Source organism: Pipistrellus hanaki (genome assembly GCF_964339955.1).
Source record: "Pipistrellus hanaki genome assembly, chromosome: 1".
Classification (NCBI taxonomy): Eukaryota; Metazoa; Chordata; class Mammalia; order Chiroptera; family Vespertilionidae; genus Pipistrellus; species Pipistrellus hanaki.
In genome coordinates this window covers 68,083,817-68,108,333 of record NC_140503.1, presented here as the reverse complement: position 1 = coordinate 68,108,333, position 24,517 = coordinate 68,083,817, and the positions used below count along the sequence as shown (strand labels likewise).

The 24,517-nt window shown below is 41.0% G+C and overlaps 1 protein-coding gene across 4 annotated transcripts in view; it reads left to right on the top strand.

Moving 5' to 3' along the window:
- Positions 1-24,517, top strand: part of FMN1 (formin 1) — a 368,268-nt gene that overhangs the window by 116,744 nt on the left and 227,007 nt on the right. For all 4 annotated transcript variants that reach the window (XM_084890795.1, XM_084890796.1, XM_084890798.1 and 1 more), the window contains one exon: positions 22,184-22,245. In XM_084890795.1, coding sequence (XP_084746921.1) covers positions 22,184-22,245 — 62 coding nt within the window. The remainder of the gene's footprint in view (positions 1-22,183; positions 22,246-24,517) is intronic.

The window sequence follows — 24,517 nt, the reverse complement described above, 5'->3', positions numbered from 1 at the left end:
TGAACACACTGCATGAGAGTCTCCTGGGATCATGTTAAAAATGTAAATTACTGTGTCCCACAGGGAATGATAATGTGCATGATAACCGCTGACATTTATATAGCTCTGTGCGCCAGAGCTAGTGAAAGCGCGACGTTTATTTCTACAAAACATGTCAATAATGTTTGTCTTTCCCCGAGGGCATGGCAAAGCTCCTTCCCCATGGCTTGCTGCCTGGTTTTCAGTGGCTGTAACTGCAACCTAAGGTTACAAAGGACACAACCAATTCCCTCAAGCATGAGCCTGCTCAGAACTTGTGTCCCTCCCTTCCCCTGCCTGTAGAGCCAGCCTGTCTTTGTAGGGTCTTAGGGAAGACACTTCCAATCTCTCTCCTTCAATCCTCCACACCTCTTTCCCCTCCGATTATCTGTAGGGTGTTTGAGGGAGAGTGTCAGAACACCCATGTCTGTACCAGGAACAAAGGGAGTCTGTCCTGTGTGCTGTGCATGGGGAACCAACTGGCTTCTGTCTGGGGCATGAGCTGGTCTTCCAAACATGAGCTTGGTCTCTGGATCAGCAAGACAGGAGTGTGGTTTCTGCCTTACTTTATTTCTGAAGTTTATTAAGGGTCAGAAATAAGTCTCTTGCTATAGAGTTCAATGTTGTTTAAAAAAAAAAAATAGATGTGAATGGTAACAACCCTGGTGGGATATTCTCCTATATAATAAAAGGCTAATATGCAAATTGACCAAACAGTGGAATGACCAGTCTCTATGACATGCACTTACCACCAGGGAACAGATGCTCAATTCAGGAGCTTCCCCCTGGTGGTCAGTGTACTCCCACAGGGGTTGTGCTGCTCAACCAGAAGCTGGGCTCCCAACTGGTGAATGCAGCAATGGTGGCAGAAGTCTCTCCCATTTCTGTGGCAGTGCTAAGAATGACTGACATCCTAAGCCATCAGTCTGACATCACCTGAGGGCTCCTGAACTACAAGAGGGCATAGGCCAGGCTGAGGGACCACCCTCCCCCTAGAGTGCACAAATTTCTTGTACCGGGTCTCCAGTCTACACTAATAAAACAGAAACATGCAAATTAACCATCATTCCACTATGCCTACAAGCCATGCCCACCAGCCAATCAGGAGTAAGAATGCAAATTAACCCAGCCAATATGGTGGCTGGCCATGGAGCAAGTAGGAGGCTTGGGTTTCCCCAGTGATGGAGGAAGCCAAGCTTTCCACCCCGTCTGGCCAGCCCTGGCCTTTGCTCAAGGCTACAAAGTTTCAATTATAGAAGATAAATAAATCCCAACAAAAATGGCTGCAGCCACAGAGCAAGCGGGAGGCTTGAGTTTTCCTGGCAATGGAGGAAGCCAAATTTCCTGGGTGGCCCTGGCCTCCACTTAAGGCTACAAAGTTTAAATTACAGAAGATAAATAAACCCCAGATCCCAGGGCTTCCACTAGGGTCACCAGGGGGTGTGGCCAGCCTACAAACCACCTCAGGCCCCTCACCCAGGCCGTCCCACATTCCTTGATCTGGAACACCCTACAGGGCAAACCAGCCGGCTCCCATCCATGCACCAGGACTCTATCTATCTAATAAAAGAGTAATATGCAGATTGACCATCATTCAACACACAAGATGGCTGCCCCTATGTGGTCAAAGATCCTGTCCCCATGTGGACACAAGATGGTTGCCACAAGATGGCAAGCAGAGGAGGGCAGTTGTGGGCGATCAGGCCAGGAGGGGAGAGCAGTTGGGAGGGATCAGGCCTGCAAGGTAGGGCAGTTAGGGGTGATCAGACTGGTAGAGGAGGGAAGTTGGGGATGACCAGGCCTGCATGGAAGGGAAGTTGTGGGGGATCAGGCCTGCAGGAGAAGGTAGTTAGGGGTGACCAGGCTGGCAGGGGAGCAGTTAAGGCATCAATCAGACTGGCAGGGGAGTGGTTAGGTGGTGATAAGTCTGGCAGGCAGAAGTGGTTAGGGACAATCAGGAAAGCAGGCAGGTGAGCAGTTGGGAGCCAGAAGTCCTGGGTTGTGAGAGGGAAACCCAGATTGGAGAGGGTGCAGTCTGGGCTGAGGGACCACCACCCCTACTCCCCCCTCCCCCTGCACAAATTTCATGCACTGAACCTCTAGTTTAAAATATATTTCTGTTGATTTCAGAGAGGATAAAAGAGGAGAGAGAGATAGATAAACATCAATTATGAGAGAGAATCATTTATCAGCTGCCTTGAGGGCTCTTGGACTGCCTGTTTAGGCCCGATTACAGTAGGATTGGGCCTAAACGGTAGTTGGACATCCCTTTCAAAACCCAGGACTGCTGGCTCCCAGCTGCTTGCCTACCTGCCCTTCTGATTGCCCCTTACCGCTTCTGCCTGCCAGCCTGATCACCCCCTAACCACTCTCCTGCCAGTCTGATTGATGCCTAACTGCTCCCCTGCTAGCCTGTTTGCCCCTAACTGCCTCCTCTGCAGGTCTGGTCACTCCTAATTGCCCTCTCTTGCTAGCCTGGTCATCCCTAACTGTCTTCCCTTGTAGGCCTGGTCCCTCTCAAATGCCCTCTACTGCTGGCCATCTTGTGGCAGCCATTTGACCACATGGGGGTAGCCATCTGTGTGTTGGAGTGATGGTCAATTTGCATATTGCTCTTTTGTTACATAGGATAGAGTCCTGGTGCATGGATGGGGGCCAGCTGGTTTGCCCTGAAGGGGTCCCGGATCAGGGTGGGGATTCTCTTGGGGCATGCGGTGGCATGGGCTAGGGCCTGGTGATGGTTTGCAGGCTGGCCACTCTTCCCGGCCACCCAAGCAGAGGCCCTGGTATCTCAGATTTATTTATCTTCTATAATTGAAACTTTGTAGCCTTGAGTGGAGGCCTGGGCCTGCCAGGGTGTGCGGAAAGCTTGGCTTCCTTCATTGCTGGGGAAACCCAAACCTCCTGCTCACTCCATAGCCATCTTGGTTGGGTTAATTTGCATATTGTTCTTTTATTAATAGGATAATAATATATAAATTACATCTAACTGAAATTTAGATGTAATAAATTAGATATAATAAATAAAAAAGAAATTTAACATTTCTTTCAGTTATGACTGTAGGCCAAAAAAACCTCAGTAACTTAATAAAGTCTACAACCTTGTCAGAAGTCACAGATATTATCACATCATAGGTAGTGGTAGTGTTCATCACCATGTCACATTGAAATTATGTTAGCAGTTATACCTGCCACTAGATCTTGTTATTTGATGTATTAAGAAGGGGGTACAGTGGTACTGTATTACATAAAAAATATTTTGATAGCTCAGTTGGTCTCCTCTATAATCTATTGTATTTTATACATTTAAAAATATTATTTTGAGAAGGGGTCAGTAGACATTTCCAATTTCTATGGCACAAAAAGATGAAAGAATCCCTTATGGCAACATTGTAGGCCAATGTAGGATGTTGTTTCATGTTGGCCTTTGTGCTGAGAGTGAAATGGGGCACTGTTAAGGAGTTTTGGCATGTTTATTCTTGTGTCTGGAAAGCTCACTCTGGCTGCTGTTTGACTAGAGTTTGGGGATGAGACGGGGGTGGGAAGGTGTGAGGATAGGTAGGCCCAAGGTCATAGTTATTAGGAGATTCATGGAGATGTTGTGGACTAGCAGAGGGATTGGCTTTGATTGGACCATGGAAAGTCATCTCTGGTAATAAATTCAAAGGTGGAGAACGTGGATATCAGTGCTGGGAGTTGGGCAGATGTGGAAATTCACCTGGCTGTTTCACTTTTGTCAATGGAGTAGTAAGCAAAGCTATCAGTTAAGAATGAAGATGAAACAATAATAATAGTAATAACAGCTGAGAACACACAGGGTGTCCCCCAAATGTATATATACTTTAATAGTTGATAACTCAATTTTGAAAATGAAATATGTTTTAATAAACACTGCCTTTATAATTATTCAAAGTGTGTATATACATTTTCAGGGGATATCCTACGAAGTACCTATATGCAAGGTACTGCTCTAAGCACTGTACAAATATTAGATTTCAACTTTACAACGACCTTGTTAGATAGAAATCATCATTATCACCATTTACAGATGACGAAACAGAGACACAGGAGGTAAACAAACACAATCCAGACCCTACTGTGCATAAGTAGCAGAGCTAGGATTCGAACCAGGCCTCCTGAGTTCAGAATCTGCTCTCAGTCACGATGATACCAATTGCCAAATTCACCTTTTAAAATAGGGATAAGGAATGACTCGAAATTCAATAAATCTAGGAGCTTTTATCATAGCAACATAAATTTTTATTAAGTGAATTATATTAAGCAAATGATGTCATAAATATCCAAATGACCCTTGGCAGAAAAACATTTCCCCACCCCTGTTCGAAAAGGCAGTACCCATTTCTCTTAACCAGTGACCCTCAGTGTCCTACAAAATGGAATACTCTAGTGCCTAATTCCAAGGATTAGAGAAAGTAAACTACTTAGCACAATGCCTGGTTCATAGGAGATAGTCAATAAATGTTAATGCAAACAGTAATTCTAACTGCAGTAATTTTTTGTTGTTGATTTTGTTGACAATTCATGACTTACTGCCTTTTAGACAACACTAGATTTCTTGATTTAAAATTGTTTTTCACATGGAGGGACAAAACAGTATGTTATGCTTTATTAATATTTCTTTAGTGCCTGGCAGGGTTGAACATTCGTTCGTATGTTTATAGGACATGGAAACAGTGACACGGACTTTGTGTTTGTGTGATATCTGTTCCCACAGTAACTAAGGCAGCGAGCTGTAAAGGGAGTGTGTGGTTTTCATGAGCCCGGCCCAGCTTACGCCTCATGAGAGCCAGAGATGGGAGCAGCCTGAGGCGGTGTGATCTGATGGCTGCATGCATCTGGTGCTCGTTCAGCTGAGGCTTCTTTATTGTGGCGGCTGTGAATGTGGCTCCGGGAGTCGCCTTTCGTGAAGTGTGGCTCATGACGACAACTGGAAGAAGAGGAAAAGTAAACGTGGCTACAGATGCATGAGCATAGGAACGGCCACGTGGAGAACACCTGTGGATGTTTGGGGATGAGTTGGTGCTTGGAGCAGTGAATTTCAGGAAACCACTATTTGGGGCGGGTCCTCTGAGTCAGAACAGGGAATGTGAGTCTCTCAGGAAGTCCATGTCCTCAGGCTGCGCCAGCAGCAGGTGCTACACATGCCAGCTCCCTCCCGCAGGGGATGAGGCACGTGTAGGTTGGTGTATCCGGCTGTTTGTTGTCCTCTAGAATGAATATTTACTGAGCTGGGATAGAATGGTGCGGATATTAAGAGTATATTCTATAGCCAAGCTTTCTGGGTTCAAATCTGGTCTGTGTTCTTTATCTGTGTGAGCATGGGAAAATACTCCACTTCTCTGTCTTGGTTTCTTATCTCTAATCTGGGGTAGCAATAACAACACTTCCCACATACAATTTTTATGAGAATTCAATGAGTTAATAACTTATTTTATCTAACGTCCGATGCACATTTTCCACATTTGAAATTCTGGCATGTTTTACATTTTAGAATTATAATTATTTTCTGATAAAGAAAGTATAGACATATAAATACTGATGCATCTTAGGATTCATGGTGTTCTGTATTTGATGAAATATGTTATTAGTAAAGCATTAGGCATGACTTGGTAATAGAAAATGCTACTGTTAGTTACCATTTACCTGGTTTTATAATCACAACCAGATCCAAAGGCCTTAATAAACCTGAAAGGATACATTTATTGCAAGCTCCATATCCTTATACTGTGAGAGTTCTTTAAAGCAAAACAAAACCCCAAGTAAGAAGGCAGAAGATATATCCACAAAGACTCACATGAACTTTTGGTCTGTTGGGGCATCAGGGCTGAATTGTGTGACTTTCCTTATTGCACTTACCATGGCCCTCCCAGGCCGGGCCACACCCTCTGCTTTCCTGTCAGACCCATGGATAACCTATTTCAAATCCTGGCTTCTCCTCCATTCCTGTGCTATACTTTTCCCTTCCAGTCAGCTAATGCTCTGTCCACATCCTAGACCTTAAACTTACTCAAGAGAGCTTTAACTTTGAAGTGATAAGTTGCAGAACCCAGTTTCTGTCCATCATTCTATCATTCCAGCTTTCTCCCCGAGTTCTCCCTTTTCTCTCTCAGGAGTTTGACCCCAAGCATCTTTCCATCTTTCTACATGGCTGCCAACCATTCTGTCTTCACTTCCTTCTTATGATGTTGGTTCTGTGATCTACGTATCGCTTCAGGGACATTCTTCATGATGCTCTTCCTTTCTGTACCCCGTCACCACCCACAGCAGCCACCTGACAAAGCCCTGGCCCTGCAGATATCTAAATCTCTGCCCCCTACCTGTGTCTGAACGGGAGAAGCTATTGGAGAAAATGACACAACTGTCCAGGATCTGCCGCTGTGACTTTTGGTCTCTAATTTCTAGTGGGCCTTGCTCACTGCCCTCCCTTCAATCTCTCACTTCCGACCCTAATATGTGTACCTAGCCTGTACTGTTGTTCGGTTTGCAGCAGCTGCTTTTTCAAATAATGTTCTACTGCTTCAGGACTTCTAGTTCTTGTCTGAACACTTGACCTCACTTAACCGCTGTAAAGAGGCTGTGAAACATGGTGGGAAGTGGATTGGAAGTGGTCAGGACACCTGCAAGCTGCCGAACAGTCATGTGACCTTGTTCTCCTCTTGTAGTCAGAACATGTGTTTCCCCTGGGTGCTGATCGGAGGTTCTCTACGCTGTAAAGTGGTTACTAGTAAGTGATTTTATTTGGGTATTAGTTTTTGCCTGTGTTCTTTGAGGGAGGGGTACTGGACTAAGTGAAATCTGAGACTCTATCTTTAAGGTTCTGTGATTTTATGATTTAAGTTTTATATATGATTGTTGTTTTTTTCCAAACCAGCTTTCATCTTCAGATAGAGACTAGTTCTGACAATGCTATTTCTTAAGTAAAACAGGAATCGTCTCACTTATCATAGGAACCTGTAAGGCACGTTACCTTTTAATATGACAGACCGATTCTTTTACTATTTTATTATTTTTGAACTGGTGAAATGACTTATGGTTTGGCCCATCATTTATTTTATCCATAGGAAGGAGGAGAGAGTTAAGAGTGTCTTGTTTCTGTAATAGTTAAGCTTTGCCTTGAACCTCAGCCTGGGGCTTCAGAGGAAGAAGGATGTGCTTCGGGACTGGGTTCTACTCCAAAGGGTGGGTGGGGCATGTGGGCCAGCAGGGCCTGGAGCTGTGCTGCAGACCAAACTGAAGGTCTCTGTGAAACCAGCTGATAGCCTTCACATGCTGCCAGCTGTTTCTAAAACAATAATCTGGCTGGTTAAGTTTGGGGTTTTCTGATAAAAATGGGATTTCCTCAAAGAGTGTTTTTTTTGTTTGTTTGTTTGTTTTGTTTTGTTTTCCCATCTGAAGTCCCTTTTATATATTCCCAGTATTTGAACATTATTTCTGGATTCTGAAATTTTAGAGAAACTGTGGTGCGGCAAGAACTCAATTCCTTTGTATAAGCTCTTGGCTCAATGCAATTGGCCTTTGTGGCTTCGTCAGCCGGGTAGAGGAGAGAGCTTGGAGTTAACGAATGGAGGAGCAGGCCCTTTACAACCTAGGCAAATGCATCGCTTTCCACCTCGCCGACATCGTTGTTTGAGGATAACACTGATGCCTGGCTGTGTGTCAGAATCACCCGGATAGTTAAAAACCCCCTTGCCTGGCATGCATCTCACACCCATTAAATCTGTCTCTGGGCCTGGGTCCATGCACAGTGTTTAAGCCTCGCCAGGTGATTCTAATATGTAAGCAGGGTTGAGAAGCACTGAATAAAGCCTTTATAGGGGAGCATTAAATTGGTTGGCTGGTGGAGAAGTCTTGGCTTTTAGAAGTGAGCTATTATGTCTCCAGTTTAACTGTGCTGATTCTGCCTTTCGTAACACAGTAGCAGGATCCGAGGTGGCCAGCTGCACAGGACTGATTTTTCAGAAGTGTTTTTACAACCTTTGAGTAGCAACTGTGTTTTGCCTGTGAGTGAGTGTACACTTCTTTCACATGCTCTATCGGTGGGTTCCTCATGCTGTATCAGAATGAAAAGTGGGAGGTGTGTACATTTGGAAGATGTGTGTTGTTTCCATTTCATTTGGTGCCTTATTCTTTCTGTTCATTTGGAAAACTAGATAATCGACTTCCTCATAGCTGTTTCCGTGAGGAATTATCTTTAAAAAAAAAAGGGGGGGGAATCAGATTACATGGGGGGAAATAAAGCTAAAACTACCACAGTAAAACTAAAACATCAGATTTTAGTGACGACGTTACACTGAAATGTGTAGAAGCAGTATTTGGGGGATGCCTGTTTCTGTATGTGTGCACACAGTCTCCAGTTTCCAGAAATTGGAATGGCCCATTGAACAGTTTCCACTAAGAGTGTTAAGAGATCTTAGATTAGGGTCGTCAGATAAAACACAGGATGTCCAGTTAAATGTGCACTTCAGATAAACAACGAATAATTACTTAGTATAAGTACATCCCCTATATTGCGTGAGGCCTACTTATACTAAAGAAGTATCTGTTGTTTATCTGAAGTGCACATTTAACTGAGTATCCTCTAACTTTATTTTCTGAGTCTGGAAGCCTTGTGGAGGTTGAACCAGAGGGCCAGAGAAATGTCCATTTTTATTTTTTTTTTCTGAGCTGGATCTCCTTGGTGTGACCTTACCTCTCACCATATTCTTACTGAGAAGCTACTAAGCTTTCCACCTCAAATGCTTGCTGTACTGGCTTTCCTATATGTCTAATAGGTCTTCTCATCTCATCTTGGTATTAGGATTGAGAAATGGCAGATTTAAACACACACACACACACACACACACACACACACACACACACACCAATTCTTAAATTCTGACTGGTATAAGTAATGTGAGTTAAGACCTTACATGTACACGGCTTTCCATCCCAAGCTCTCACTTTTTTTGTTATTTTCCCCTGTATGTCTAATAGCTTTTCTTATATTTGATAAGAAGAGACTTGAAAATAGCCACAAAAGTCAGTCCTTAAATTCTGCATGGTAGAAGTAATGCAGGTTAAGACCTTATAGTTAATAGGCACCAAGCCCGGTGGCAGGTGCAATATGTTTTCATCTGGAGTACTTTTCCACCATGTGGGAGACACAAGTGTCCTGTCTCCCTTAGAAACCTGGGCAGGTGGCCTGGCCTCCTGGGTACTTGTCTGGCCTGGTTTACTAGAAAATTCCACTCTCATTCGAGTTAAAGCTGGCTGGCTTTCACCTGCCTCTCCAGAGACTGCCCTTCACCCCCTTCCTGAAGTTCATTTTCTCGGCTTCAAATAAAGGACTCTGTCAGTTCCTGAGTCCAGGCACCTTCTACAGAGCAGGGAACTTCTCCCAGGGTTTTCAGTCAAGTCAACTAATGCTTATATGTTTTGTTTTCTTTTTTGTTTCTATTCTGTTTGGTTTTTTTTAATTAGGATTTTGTATATTCATTCCGTTGAAGGTAGATAATTTGCCTCACTAACTATAAAGCTAAAACTAGTCTTATGTAAAAAAAAGTCTACATGTGAAATTTTGGACATGTCATTACCATTTATAGAAGAGAATCCTGAATACTTTCAAACTAATAGAAAAATAACAAAGTGAATGTACACTTGTATATTAGCCATCTATATTTAAACAGTTTGCCATATTTTCTTCAGGATTTTAAAGCCAGTGGCTGAGGCTTTCTTTTAAACCCCTCTTAATTCAGTTCATCTGCTTGTCTCCCCAGAGATAGCCACTTTCCCAAGGTTTGTGTGGGGTTCATCACCAGCAGAACTTGGGGTGGTACCATTCACAATCAACCTATGTGCCCCCAGGCAATACGTAGTACGGGTTTCCTAAACCCTGTACACATGGTATTGTTGCGGGAGGACTGGGTGGGTGGAATTCCTTCGTTGGAATGGGAGTGGGGTTCTTGGAGTTCCGCTGGAATAGGAATTTGTGAAGGTCCCATGGGAGAATGAGATGTTGTAGAAAGCTTTATTTGTGTGGAATTCTATCCCTCGGGTTCAAACGTCCCATGTCCCTTAAACCAGACCTGAAGAAGGTGCAGCTGGGCGTTTAGCAGAGCTAAAAGCAGGGCCAGTGTCCAGAGTTTCCATTCCAGAGTGGAGTCGAGTCTGATGTAGCATCAGGCTAGATTTAGTCCATTTGTCCATTGTGTGGACGAGTGCAGGGGAGCTCACCCCCTGCAACTGGAATCCCAAGAGAGCAAGAGGGCCAAGAGCGCTAAGGAGAGAACTGTCTTTGTTCAGGAGGTAGGGATCTCAGATTCCAGGCCTTCGCCATGGCCACGCCTTTTCTGGCCAATTACCCCTCCCAGGTGTGACTGACAGGTAAGCATCTCTCCATGTCACCCAGACTTGCTGGGCATGTGTCTATTGCCCAGTCCCTTCCCCTGGTGATCTGTGAGGAACAGACTTGGAGAATGTTACTGCAGCTTCCTGGCAAAGCTGTATAAATGCATGCCTATATTATCTACTCTCCCCTTTGCTCCCTTCCTGTTAAATAATAACCATGATATTATAATGGTATCAGTATCACCATTTAAATTTTGACAATCATATCATTTTAAATAATACCAGTTTTGTCTCTTCCTTTCCAGTTTTTACATCTCATTTCTCTTCATATTGCATTGTTCCACACTAGCATATCCTAATATATAAAATCCCAGGGTCCAAAATGACCGAAGGCTCTACGAATACCGGAAGTCAGTCCTGCAGTCAGTGCTTGGTTGCCATGGTGACCCAGCACTGACTGCTGCCAGTGTGGGTGCAGCAACCCAGCACTGATTGCTGAGGCGGGGCTGGAGATCAGGCCCGGAGAGAGGCCCAGAGAGAGAGGTAGGGTGTGATCTGCATCCTCCATGGCAGCTGTTGATCAACCGTTGCCTCTCCCTTTCTCTCCAGGCTTCACCAGCAGCTGCCACGCCCCTGTTTTTCTCTGGGCCTCCATGGGGGGTGCTGATCAGCCCCATGTCTCTGATCAGGCCCAGAGATGTAACTGGCATAGAAACTGACCAATCAGAACTAAATCTGGATGAATTGTGAGGAGCCATTGGCTGCCTAGGAGGCAAAGCTTTTGACATTGACTGGCATAGAAATCAACCAATCAGAACCAAATATGGGTGAACTGTAAAGAGCCAATGGCTGAATAGAAGGTGGAGCTTTTGACACTGACTGGCATAGAAATCAACCAAATCAGAACCAAATTGGCTGGTAGGGGAGGGCAGTTGGGAGCAAGATCAGGCTGGCAGGAAAGGGCAGTTAGGAGTAATCAGGCAGGCAGAAGCAATTGGGGGCAAGATCAGGCCAGCAGGGGAGAGGGAGAGCAGTTGGGGGTGAGATCAGGCCAGCAGGGGAGGGCAGGTAGGGGCATTGAGGCAGGCAGGCAGAGGCAGTTAGGGGTGATCAGGCAGGCAGACAGAGAGGTTAAGGGCAATCAGGCAGGCAGGCAGAGACAGTTAGGGATGATCAGACAGGCAGGCAGATGAGCAGTTAAGAGCCAATGGTCCCAGATTGTGAGAGGGATTTCTGATTGCCAGTTTAGGCCCAGAGAGAGAGGCAGGGTCTGATCTGCCCTGTGGGATCGGACTTAAACTGGCAGTCAGATATCCCCCAAGGGGTCCCTGATTGGAGAGGATGCAGGCTGGGCTGAGGGAACCCCCCCTCCATGCATGAATTTCATGCACCGAGCCACTAGTAGAAAAATAAGAACAATGGTGGGCATTATTAATCTTGTTTCCTGAAGTTTCACTATTTCGTTTGAAGTTTGCTGAAATTTTTTGATCGATAGTTGTGAATCCGATTCCCTTTTACTCTAAGTAAATTAAGCGTTATTTTTTAAAAATGAATAAGTGTTGAGCTTATGAAGACTTTTTTCTTTATCATTTGTATCATTTTGAGGCAATGGTTTTTCTCTCTTAGTATATTAATGTGGCATATATCACTGATACAATTTTCAGATAATATATATCAAATCTTACATTCTTAGAATAAACTCTGCATAGTTGTATGGTTTGTTTGCTTTCACAAACTTGTTATTTAGATTTGCTAGTTTTAGTTTTTTCTCATTTACAGTCTATTCTTTTATTGTTTTTGAAACCACATTATAGAAAAAGAACATCATCTGTATGATAATATTACTTTGAAATATTTTTTAAAGACAACTGTTTAGTTTTTATTTCATAATCATAAACTTTATGCAATCCAGCTAGACTGGGAGGGGGTAAGGAAATTATGGAACCCAATGAACTATGGCAAGAGCACAAAGATTAGAGAACATTCCAAGCAAATCGGGTGAAGGGGTGCTCTCCTTAGCTACAGAAGGAATGGTCTGGTGGTTAAGATAAAATACAAGTCAAATTTATTAGAGTTGTCCACAGTCAGCAGTGGTGTCTTCTTGCTGGTCTTGCCATTCCTGGATCCACAGCATTCTGTGGCATTCACAATATCCATGCCTTCTTTCACCTGGCGAAGACCACATGCTTGCCATTCAACCACTCAGTCTTGGCAGCGCAGATGAAAAACTAGGAATCGTTTGTATTAGGGCCAGCATTTGCCATGGACACAGTGCCAGGACCTGTATGTTTCAGGATGAAGTCTCATCCTCAAATTTCTCCCCATTGATGGACTTGCTGCTTGTGCCATTATGGCGTGTGAAGTCATCACCCTGACACATAAGTCCCGGAATAATTCTGTGAAAACAGAAATTTTCATAACCAAATCCTTTCTCCCCAGTGCTCTGAATACGGGAGTTTTCTGCTGTCTTTGAAACTTTGTCTGCAGACAGCTCAAAGGACACGTGGCCCAAGTGCTCGCTGTCGAGGGCGATGTCGAAGAACACGGTGGGGTTCACTATGGCTCGTCACGGTGGCTCCAGAGTGGCATTGTTCCAATGAATCATCAATATTTTGCAAATATATGCTCCTGAAAGGATGCATGTTGTCTTTGGTTGGGCTCTGAGATATATATATAATCAAGATTGTTAATTGTGTTAATCACTGTTTTCATTTGCTTGATCTATCAATTTCTAATAGACTGGTACTACTTATCTCCTATTGATTTACTTGTTAATTTTGTTACATTTTTGTCAGTTTTTACTTCATATATTTTAAGGCTAAGATGTTAGTTGAATTTAAGTTCATGATTATACCCACCAGCTAAGAAATAAAACATTAGAAATACATTTAAAATTTCCTATGTGCCCTCTACCTTAGGTGAACTTGTTTCTTAGTCCTATGTACTTATTAATACTTAGGAAAAAATCCCCAAACTATATATAATATGGTTATGTGTTTGAAATGGCATCTTGTAGCAACTTTTTCTTTCAAGATTATTTGTTTGATTACTTGTATTGGTATGTATAGCTCTAATTCATTCATTTCAATGCATCACTTTGAGTGAATGTGTCACTCAATATTTGCTTATCTGTATAGCTGTTGATGAAAATTTGTTTATTCCTATTTTTTATGGTTTGAAACAATGTGTCCATAAGTGTCCTTTTAAACCTTTGTGTTCATTTGTAAAATAAATCCTTCACTAGGGCTAAAGTTTAGAGTAGAATTTCTGGTTTTATTTATGTGCACCTTTAAACTTACTAGATATTTTCAAAATGATCTTTAAAGTGATTCTAAACAACACTCCCATCAACAGTGTGTGGGCTTCTCAATACCACTTTTTCTCACCAACAAATAGTGTTAGCAGACCTTTTTTGTTTTGCAAGCATTTCTTTTTATTAACAAAAGATATTAAAACAGTCAAATTCAAATGAACTACCCAGACTTTTTAATATTTGCAAATTTGATAGGTCTGAAATGGCATCCACTATAGTTTTAATTGCATTATCCTGAGGACCAGTGAAGTTGCATATCTTTTTATATGTTTACTAGTGACCCGGTATACAAAATTCGTGCATGGGGGGAGGGATGTCCCTTAGCCCAACCTGCACCCTCTCCAATTTGGGTCCCTGTTTAGGCCCTATCCTGGACCATTCAGGACTGTTGGCTCCCAACCGCTTGCCTGCCTGCCTGCCTGATTGCCCCTAACTGCTTCTGCCTGCCAGCCTGATCGACACCTTGCCAGCCGGATTGTCCCTAACTGCCCTTCCCTGCTGGCCTTGTCATCCCTATCTGCCCTTTCCTGCTGGCCTGATTGCCCCTAACTGACCTTCTTGCCAGTCTGGTTACCCCTTCTAGTTGTAGAACTTCTACTCCGCCAGCTTTTCCATGGTTCTGGGTGATAGTTGTTTTGTCTTTCAGCTGTAGTTTTGGTGTGGTTGTGAAAGGCAGCACATACAGGTGTATACCTTATGCCGCCATCTTAGTTTTTCCCTGCTCAATTTTATATTGATTTCTTTTCAAAAGTTTTTTATAGTACTTGCTTGTTCTGAAAACTAATCTTTTGTTGGTCATATGTTTTGCAAATGTCTTCTCCATTTATGTATGGGGTTTATTGCTTTTTTTTTAATTAAAAAAAAAGCTTTTTAAAAAAATTATTGATTTCTTTATTTCAGAGAGGAAGAGTAAGAGAGAGTTAGAAACATTAATGATGAGAGAGAATTATTGATTAGCGGCCTCCTGCACACCCCACACTGGGAATCAAACCCATAATCTAGTCATGTACCCTGACCAGGAATTGAACCATGACCTCCTGGTTCATAGGTTGACATTCAACCAGTGAGCCACACTGCCAATCTGTAGCTTATCACTTTCTAATGATATCTTTTAATATACTAAATTTTGGTAATTTTAATATAGTTGGGTTTAAAAAATGTTTTCCTTGCCCTGGCTCAATGGTTAGAACATAGGCCTGCAAACTTTCTCTTTCTCGCTTGCTCGCTCTCGCTCTTGCTCTTTCGCTCTCTCGTTCTCAGTCTTGCTCTCTCTCACTCTTCCTCTTTCTTTCTCTAAAATCAATAAAAAAGAAATCTAATGTTCTTCCAAGGTTTTTTCTGTTAAGCTTTCACAGATTTTTAATCCCATAGGATTGGTTCTTTTTAAAGAATGAATATTTTTCTTAAATCTGGATTTAAAAAATAGTCTATTTTTCCTTCTCCCCCCAGTCTTCAATGCAATCTGAGATCACACAGTCAGTTTCCATACGTGCATGTCTCTTTTTTACAGACTTTCTTTTCTTCTGTTTTATGGTCTACCCTGATATCCCTATATCAGTGCCAGTTTCTTAATTATGATTCATCTGTATTCTCCCTTTCTTATTCCTGCTACATTTCTATTATTCTTCAGCATTTTCTTTTATTCACACATCCTTTCCTTGACTGTGCTAGAGTTTATTCAGCTCTTGACCTTTGCATTCTAATGACTGTATTTTACATTTATAATATTTCTAAATTTTATAGTCACCTACTGTTGTTTTATTTTGTTTTCACAGCATGCTGTTCCTGTCATAATTATTTATAATGGTTGTTATCATTTTATCTTTGTAAGGATTCTAAATGTTACTAAAATATTTCAGTTTTTAACATTTAAAATTTGTTTTGTGTGATTTCCTGTCTCAGTTGTTTTTGTTGTCTGTCTGGACATCTAGGTTCCTTCATGTCTATTGGAAGTTTGGATTGAAGTCTCATGACATGTAGGATGCTTTTTTTAAAAAAAAAGATGTCTCCTCTTCCCCTTTATATTGGTCTGTTTTGCATTAGCTTCCCCTGGTCCTTGCAAGACCCCCAGCCCAGAAGGGGGTCTTACAGTTGTGTTTGGGGTTCCCAACCCAAGGTGTTGATGTGGATGTAGCAGGTCTCGTCACTGGGGACAGAAATGGACAGGGACTGGAGATGGCTCTTAATCCCTGCCTATAGCTTCCTGTTTAACCCCTAGGGAGTAATTGACAGCAATTTCTAGCTTCCCTCTACCATCTGGGAATCCCACTCTGTCCCCTTTCCTAAGCCACAAGGCTGGCCCTGGTTTCCTGCCCCACAGGGTCCCTTTCAGCCCCTGTTCTCTGCAGTAACCTAACTCCAGGCCACCTGACTGCCTCTGGGACTGGGGAGCAGCAGGCCCAGAGCTTCCGGCCCAGAGCACCCCTTTGCTGCTTTGTTCCATTGCTGTTTCTGAGAGATGTTATTCTGTTTGGTACTAGCCTATGACTTTAAACTTTCTTGCTTCGTATTTTAGATTTCATAGCTATGCAGACTTAGGAGGGAACAAAAAAGGTTGAACCTATAACAACTGGAAGTCTATTGGGTCACTTTTAACTTTGGAAATATGGCTGTAAATATCCCCTACTGATTCTAATTTTTCTCATATAGCTACCATATCCATACTAGTTTATCCTTCATATCAAATAAAAACGTTCATTTCATAGCTGCGGTGCACCCTCATCTCTCCCTACCTGCCTGCCCCTGCCAACTCCAAGTGTTACTGTGCCACTTGGTAGCAAGTTTTGTTTAAATATAAAGTATTGTGTCTGCCACCTAGTGGCAGCCATTGGGTAGACTAAATGTTTTTCTGACAAGTTTTGTGTCTCTTTAGGTGTTTTGTGGCTTTTATTTATTTTATTTAGCTTGACTTTTTTTTCTTTCCCAATTACAGTCTACATTAAATATTATTTTGTATTAGCTTTCAGGTGACAGCATAGTGGTTAGACAATCATATACTTTACTCTGCATACATAAATCTACATAGATAGAAAAGGGAATATACGTTTATCTGAGCTTGTGTCCCTAGAGTTCAAAACTTCTTGGCATCCCTATTTTAACGACTAGAAAATAAATACAAGAGGAGAAGCAAAAAGAAAAGATAGTTTATCAAAGTGTTGGCAGCTAGGAGTTAATTTAATGACTGTTTTCTCCATGGTAAGCTGTCCATCAAATGGCGTTTGGTCTTTAATACTTACCTGGGAAATCCAGGTAAAAATCAAAGAGACATAGCTGACTTTTGTATATATTTCATACCAGCATCCTAGTACATAAAGAACCATTACTGTACTGAGATAATTTTTTGACATAAATGATATAAATATGTTGCTCTTCCCCTGCTTCTTTTATCCTCTTCTCCTGAGCCCTGTCTATTTGTATTGGTTGGTGAGACTCCATTCCAGTTATTTTAAGCCTCCAAAATGGTCTGATCTTCCAAAGTAAACCCAGCTAGACACTTAACAAATGAATTCATCAGCTATCGCTGCAATAATGCTCTGTGGCAAACTATGCTAAAACCCAGGAGCTTTCAATAACAAACCCCCTAACTCATTATTCTGTAATCTTTATTTTTTCATCATTTTTCTTGTGGACTCCCAAAATGTGTATTCTACAAGTGAGGGCGTTAGCTTACTGCTTCTATGTGCTGCCCAGGCATCATATTGCGTCATCCTTGTCACGAATGGGGATGTGTTTTCTTGCCAACTGTCACACTGGGGCTGTTGGTAAAAGTATTTATTTGTTTAAGGAGGATATGAATCAGTATTTCCTGGGTGTTAGCGTTGTGATGATCTCCTTTATCAAGCTGTTAATTAGTCATAACCATGTCTGTCACACCCTTACAGGCACAGTTTACACAAAATTAATCATTTCAAAATATATTCTACGTAATTTATTTTTAGAATGTAGATATTGTTCCTAAGGAGCATCAGTTTTGCAAGAAGGTTGGTTTAGCTAACCATCCTTTGCATACTTTATAGAATCTGAGAATTGATTAAGGTTTAGTTATTGATCATCATATTGTTTAGGACTCAACATTTATACGACTCACATTTACTAAATTGTCCTTATTTTATGAATCGAAAGGCTCTGTTGTGCCTATGTAATACTCTTTATTTGATATATGATAATAACCAGAGCAATCTTATTTCTTATATTGTAAGTATGCATAAAATGGCATAAAACACAGAGGTTAAAAAAATAACTTTTCGTCGAATGCCTATGTGACACCACCTTGCTCAATCTATCATGACCTAACTCAATTTCTCTTCTCCTGGGTACCACTTATCCTGACTTTTGTTAATATTATTTTCTTTTCTTTTATAGTGGCTTTTCATTTATGTGTACCTAGGATTAGGATTGTTGGATAGGGAGTAGGCATATTTTTCAATTTATTAGAAAAAAACCAACATTTTCCACAGGGATTGTACCAATTTGCACTTGTGTATGAGATTTCCCATTGCTCCACATCTTCACTGACCCTCAGTTTGGGCCTTAAATATTTTAATGAGAATAAGCACCTTTTAATATATTTATACATTATTTGTATGTCTTATTGAGATTTTCTATAATTTTGTAGAAATTATTGATATATGTGTGTGTGTATACACACACACACACACACACATATATATTTATAGTATTATTTGTTTCAAGTTCTGGTACATTCTCCTCTGTGGCTTGCCTTTTCTTTCTCTTATGGTGTATTTTTATGAAAAAAAAGTCCTTAATTTTAATGTAGTGAAATTTATTATTTTTCTTAATATGTAATGCAGTTTGAATCAAATTCTTATCTAGCCTGAGGTTTTAAAAATTATGCTATATTATCTTCTAAAACAATGATGGTTTTGTTTTTTATAATTTAACTCTTAAACAACTTAGAATAGATTATTATATGGTGCAAATTTGGAGTCCAGTTTCATGTTTTTCCATGTAAATATTTATTTTTCCCAACTCATAGTTAATGAAAAGATAATTATTGTAAACAAATATCTCCCATGCTACTCTGTCATATACCAAGCGACCATAGATTCATGGTTTATGTCTGGGCTCTCTAGTCTATTCTTTTAGTGTGTTTGTTATCCCTGGGTCAGTACCACAACACTTTAATTATGTGGTGATAATTAAAAATAATTTGTGCCCTAACTGGTTTGGCTCAGTGAATAAAGTGTTGGCCTGCTGACTGAAGGTTCCAGGTTCAATTCTGGTCAAGGGCATGTACCTTGGTTGTGGGCACATTCCCAGTAGGAGGTGTGCAGGAGGCAGCTAATCCATGTTTCTCTCCCATCAATGCTTCTAACTCTCTATTCTTCTTCCTTCCTCTCTGTAAAAAAATCAATAAAATATTAAAAAAATAATTATTACTTTTATTTATTTTTTTAAGATTATTTTTGCTCTTTTTTTTTTTTCCACTTCTGTGCTTCAACTGGTATTTAGATTGAGCTCCTCAATTTTAAAAAAAACAAACACAAAAACTATTAGAAATGTTGAATGGGATTGCACTGAATCCATAGATCAATTTGAGAAAATTAACATCTTTACAATATTGAGTTTTACCAAAAATGGCTTGCCCACTACCTGTCTATATTTTCCTTTGTAATATATTTTAATATAACATTTCTGGTTTCTCATCAGGTCTTACATATTTCTGTTAAGGTTCTTTCTAAGTATATTGTCCTAAGCAAGGGCACTGTAAATGTTATCTTAAGTTTTATTTTTTCATACTCTTGCTGGTATAAGAATTTTTATATATGGATTTTAAATCAAGCAACCCTACTAAACTCACATATTAAATCTAGAGAATTTTGGAATTTTTATTTTCTTATATATGTACATACATAGTTGTCAGTGCACATCATAGCGAGCGATCAAACTCCCAGTCTCCTGGTTGAACTCCCGAGGAGACAATTTGCATATAAGCTTTTAGGTAGGTAGGTAGGTAGGTAGGTAGGTAGATAGAGAGATAGATAGATTTTTATTGATTTCAGAGAGAAAAGGAGAGGGATAGAGAAATAGAAGTATCAACGATGAGAGAGAATCATCAGTTAGCTGCCTCCTACACACCCCACACTGGGGATCTAGCCCACAACCTGGGCATGTGCCCTTACTGGGAATTGAACAGTGACCTCCTGGTTCATAGGTTGTTGCTCAACCACTGAATCATGCCAACCAGGCTGACTATTTTTTAAAAATATGATAAATTTATTTCAGAGAGAGGAAAGGAGAGGGAGGGAGGGATGGAGGGAGGGAGGGAGGGAGGGAGGGAGGGAGGGAGGGAGAGAGAGAGAGAGAGAGAGAGAGAGAGAGAGAGAGAGAGAGAGAGAGAGAGAGAGGAGAGAGAAACATCAATGATAGGAGAGAATTATCGATCGGCTGCCTCCTAAACAACCTCTGCTGGGGATCGAGTCTGCAACCCAGGCTTGTGCCCTGACTAGAAATGAAACTGTGACCTCCTGGTTCATGTGTTGATGCTCAACCACTAAGGCACACCAGCTGTGCTGTGCTGACTCTTTGTAGTCAAACCTTCTCTCATCTCTAACCTCTAGCCACTTTTTCTTTTCTGATCTGTTTTCATTCTATGGTTTTGTCTCATCCAGAATGTCATATAAATTGAGTTAAACAATAGTCTCCTGAGACTTTCTTCACTCTACATAATGCTTCTGAGATTCATCTATGCTGGTGTATGTATTAATAGTTCATTCCTTATTATTGCTGAGTGTTCCATTCTATTGATATACCACAGCTTGTTTATACATTCACTCATTGAATTATCTGTGTCTTCTGGCTCTGTAACTTACTTAGTTTCTTCTTTTTTACTGAGGAAAATGTATCCACATCATAGGATTATTGTGGGGATGAAATGAGTTAATACATGTGAAGTGCTTAGGTAACACCTGGTACATTGTTAGTACTCAATAAATATAATTCATTATTACTGTCCCCAATATTAGTAAAGATTTTGAGGTAGAAAAGAAGTTGATAAGTTCAACGAATAGTAAGTGTGCCTGGAGTGTGATGAGCAAGGAAAACACAGGAAGAGGTATATAGGAATCAGGTTCCAAAGGGCCTTATGAGCTGTAGGAGGGAGTTTGGATTTCAGTCTGTGTGCAGCAGAAACCCAGAGATGGGTGGTAATCTGGTCCATGCCTTTAACAGATCATTCAGGCTGCTGTGAGGGGAATGGGTTTTGGTGGTGGTAAGAGAGAGCAGGTAACCTTTTCAGGTTACTTAAGTGGTCCAGGGAAAAGATGCTGGTGGCTTGGACCATAGTGGTGGTTGTGGGATGGTAGGAGTGGTTCGATTCAGGGCATGGTATGGATGTAGACACCTCAAAATTTGCTGGCAGATTCCCAGCTCAGTGAACCACATTCCCCATAAGAGCAGTGGTGTAACTAGTCATAATTATCAACAGCAACACTCCTCTTGTTATGGCTTTACCCAAGATTTCCCGCATCCACTTTGGAACTGAAACCTAGCCTTTCATTCTGAAATTCACTTGAAGAAATAGCCTGTCTTTTTGGCACATCTTGAAATGACATCTAACTGACATTTTTCTTATTCATACTCACAACCCAGACCCATTTGTAAAAAACTGGCTTATGCCACAAAAACGTTTTCTCACAGCATTTTGCTCTGTGGTTCTCTGCAGCCTGCATAGTTCTGTGACCCCACATACTTAGCCGTATTGCTGGGAATCAAGTCGTCATAGCTGCTTCATGCTTAGCCAGGGAATGGCTGTTTTAGTGGTTGGCTGCAGTTCCTGTGTACACTTGGGACTTATTGTTGGAATAAACATTATTAGACTCAGACTAAAATTGGACCAGGATTTTATTTTTGTCCTCCTTTCAACTTCAACTTACCCTACATTCTATTCTCTCACCCAAATGACAAATGGTCTTGACTTTCTGAAGTTGATCTAAAGATTAAAATCAGCCTTCGGTGCTTGCTTAGCCTTGCATTCAAATGGAGAGGGGAGTGAATGGGGGAGTTAAAAATTGAGTTAAAAATTGAATTCTCTGATCTCACATAGAAAGTTTTATTTCCTGTGTGTCTGTTCTTAACACATCTGTATTTGTTCTCTGTGGGGCCTTAGCTTCCAACTCCTCCTTAAAGACAAACCCTGACCCAGTCTTTATCTGGAACACTCATCAAGCTTTTTTTTTTTTTTTTTTTTTTAACCCTCTCCTATCTGCCTAATTTGGAGTTTATGATAATTCAAAGTTTGCTAAATGGAAGAAAATCTTCCTTTTATCCTGAGCTCCTTGTTCTGTTTTGTCTCAGTTTGCAACATCTCTTGTCAAGTGAATATCAAATTGTGGCATTTATTCCCTCATATGTGTGTCTGTCTGTATGTGTGTGTTTCAGTAAGTTTACTTGTAGAAGCACCTCTGGAATCTTGGAGATGCTCACTTGGAATTTTGTGTATCATTTTGTGCTTCTTTGTAACTGGCTTCTTTTGTGATCTTGCAGAATATCAAGCTGCTATTTTACACTTGAAGAGGGAGCACAAAGAGGAAATTGAAAACCTACAGGTATGTCTCTTTGATTCTATTGAACTGGTTACTGAGGCTGATTCTTAGTTTTCTCATGTGCTGAAGTAAACACATCCCCTTTGAAAGCATATTTACCTGGACGGCACCTGCAGCTTGCACCTGCCAGTGGGCACTGAGTCTGCCCTGGGGATGAAACCGTTGGACTCTGTTTTTAATATAATTCAATTCTTATTTTTAAAAAATACCACAAATGCATTAGCATGGGGAAAGAATTTGATCAGGAAAAATGATGGGCTTATTTGTAAAGCAGGAAAGATGATGGTGTATTTAGCCTTTTGCTGTTTATAAGAAGTATTTAAATAGTTATTTTTGTAGGCACAGTGTAAATCATTTTGTTTGGCTTACTTCCACTCATGTGTTTGTATTTGTCTGCCTGTTAGCACATGCCTGCAATATGATGTCATGCAGATTAAGGCATTAAGGAAGTGAGCCTCCTAGGAGGAAAAGTTGTGTTGAGTTGTGTGTCCCTGGGGTGTGCTTGGAAATGGCTGACTTGATCCTCCTTGGCGAAGCTCAGAAAGACTGAGGCCTCATTTCCTCCCACCATGTAATTGTCAACCCCTTATTTTGGGGGTTTGCTTGCTGTGCCTGTAACAGGAAGTTTCAGAGTCTTAATTTCAAATAAGTGAATATCGAATCAGGCACCGATTCTAGCTCACTGATGACTGGGTAAACTCCATCCCTCAGGAGAGGACAGTAGCAAACTTTAAATAAAACTTGGTGCTTAGTGTTAACTGATTGCTTGTTAATTAAATAACATAGTAGATCAGATATTCTCCTTTTCAGTAAGCGATAATGCTGAAATAACTTTTATAATAACTCAGACAGTGTGTTGGAATATACATGAAGCAATTGCAAGTTGCAAAAAGATCATTAAGTCGTATGGTGTATAAATTCATGCCACCCCCATCCAGCTGGGTCTAAGTAGTTTGGAAGAGGGAATGAGTCTATTGCACAAAGAAATAAAAAGGTGGAAAAGTACCTCAGTCTCCTAAGGGAAAAAGAGAGGCAGAGGCCCTTATCTCCTTTGTTGCAAAATGCTCTACAGAGACCTCTCTTTCTTTATCTGTGTTCTGATGTGCAAAAGATTCTCAGCTGTCTCAGAGGAGCTGAAATGGGATTAATTTAAGAAACAGGTTGCTAACTCGAATAGGTACAGAGTGGTTCTGTGAGCAGAAATTTTATGTAACAGTTTGGTTTTAAAAGTTAACACTAGCTTTCCACAGGCTATAGACCAGCCCTGTAGAGGACTTTGACCGCTCAATGATATTCATAGAAATAGCAAGCACTTACAGTTTTTGAGTTCTCACTTTGTGCTGGCCATTGTTTTAGACATTACATACTTTAGTTTGTGTCATCTCCATAAAAGTCCTATAATCTTCCATCTCAAATGAAGGGAAGCTTGGGGAAGGGAAAGAGAAGAGTAAATGGAAAAGAAAAAAGTATATTGAAATTGTGATCTCTATTTAAAAATAAAATCAGAACAAGGTATGACTGGCAAGAGTAAAGGTTAAAAAAGTGTTTCTAGTTATATCTTAAGTGTTATGTATCTCTGAAAGAATTATCTGCTCTTTAAAATGCTATTTCCAGTAAACTATAAGGAATATTTTTGTCCCATATTTGTGGTTTATAACTAATTGCTGAAATCATATACCTGTGATTTATACCTAATTGCCATGGCATACCAAGGTCACCAGGGCAAGGCCTGGTGCCCAGTCTGTACAGTTAACTGTAGTCCAGAACTGTTTTAGCAGTCACAGATAACTCTCAACAGGAAACTGGCAACTCATATTCTAGTTTTTATTGGCAAACAACATTTTAAAGATTGAATTAGGGATAAATATTTTAAAATATGCAGGGATTTCTAGCTGGTTTTGTTTGTTTGTTTGTTTTAAAGGAAAATATGTCAACAGTGGCTTATTTTCCTGCACGACTTCAACCTGCAGGGGTTGAATAGCAGGTATCCACTTCAACTGGTACACTTGTTCTCTGGTTTGCCACTGTCCTACTCTGGGCCATTTCACTGGCCTGGTTCCTATATGCTTTCATTAACCCCTGTTCTCTGGGAGATCTTGAAAATACAGTAACTAGATTGGCAGCATCACAACTAGTCTGCACAGAAGGTGCGCATAAAACTGACAGTAACCTGGCCTTGCTGTCCTCATGGGCACCCCCGTTATATCACCTCTACCTGCTTGAGTCTACAAAGCAGCGAAGTCACAGGAGCTGTGGAAGGCAATGAATGGGTGGG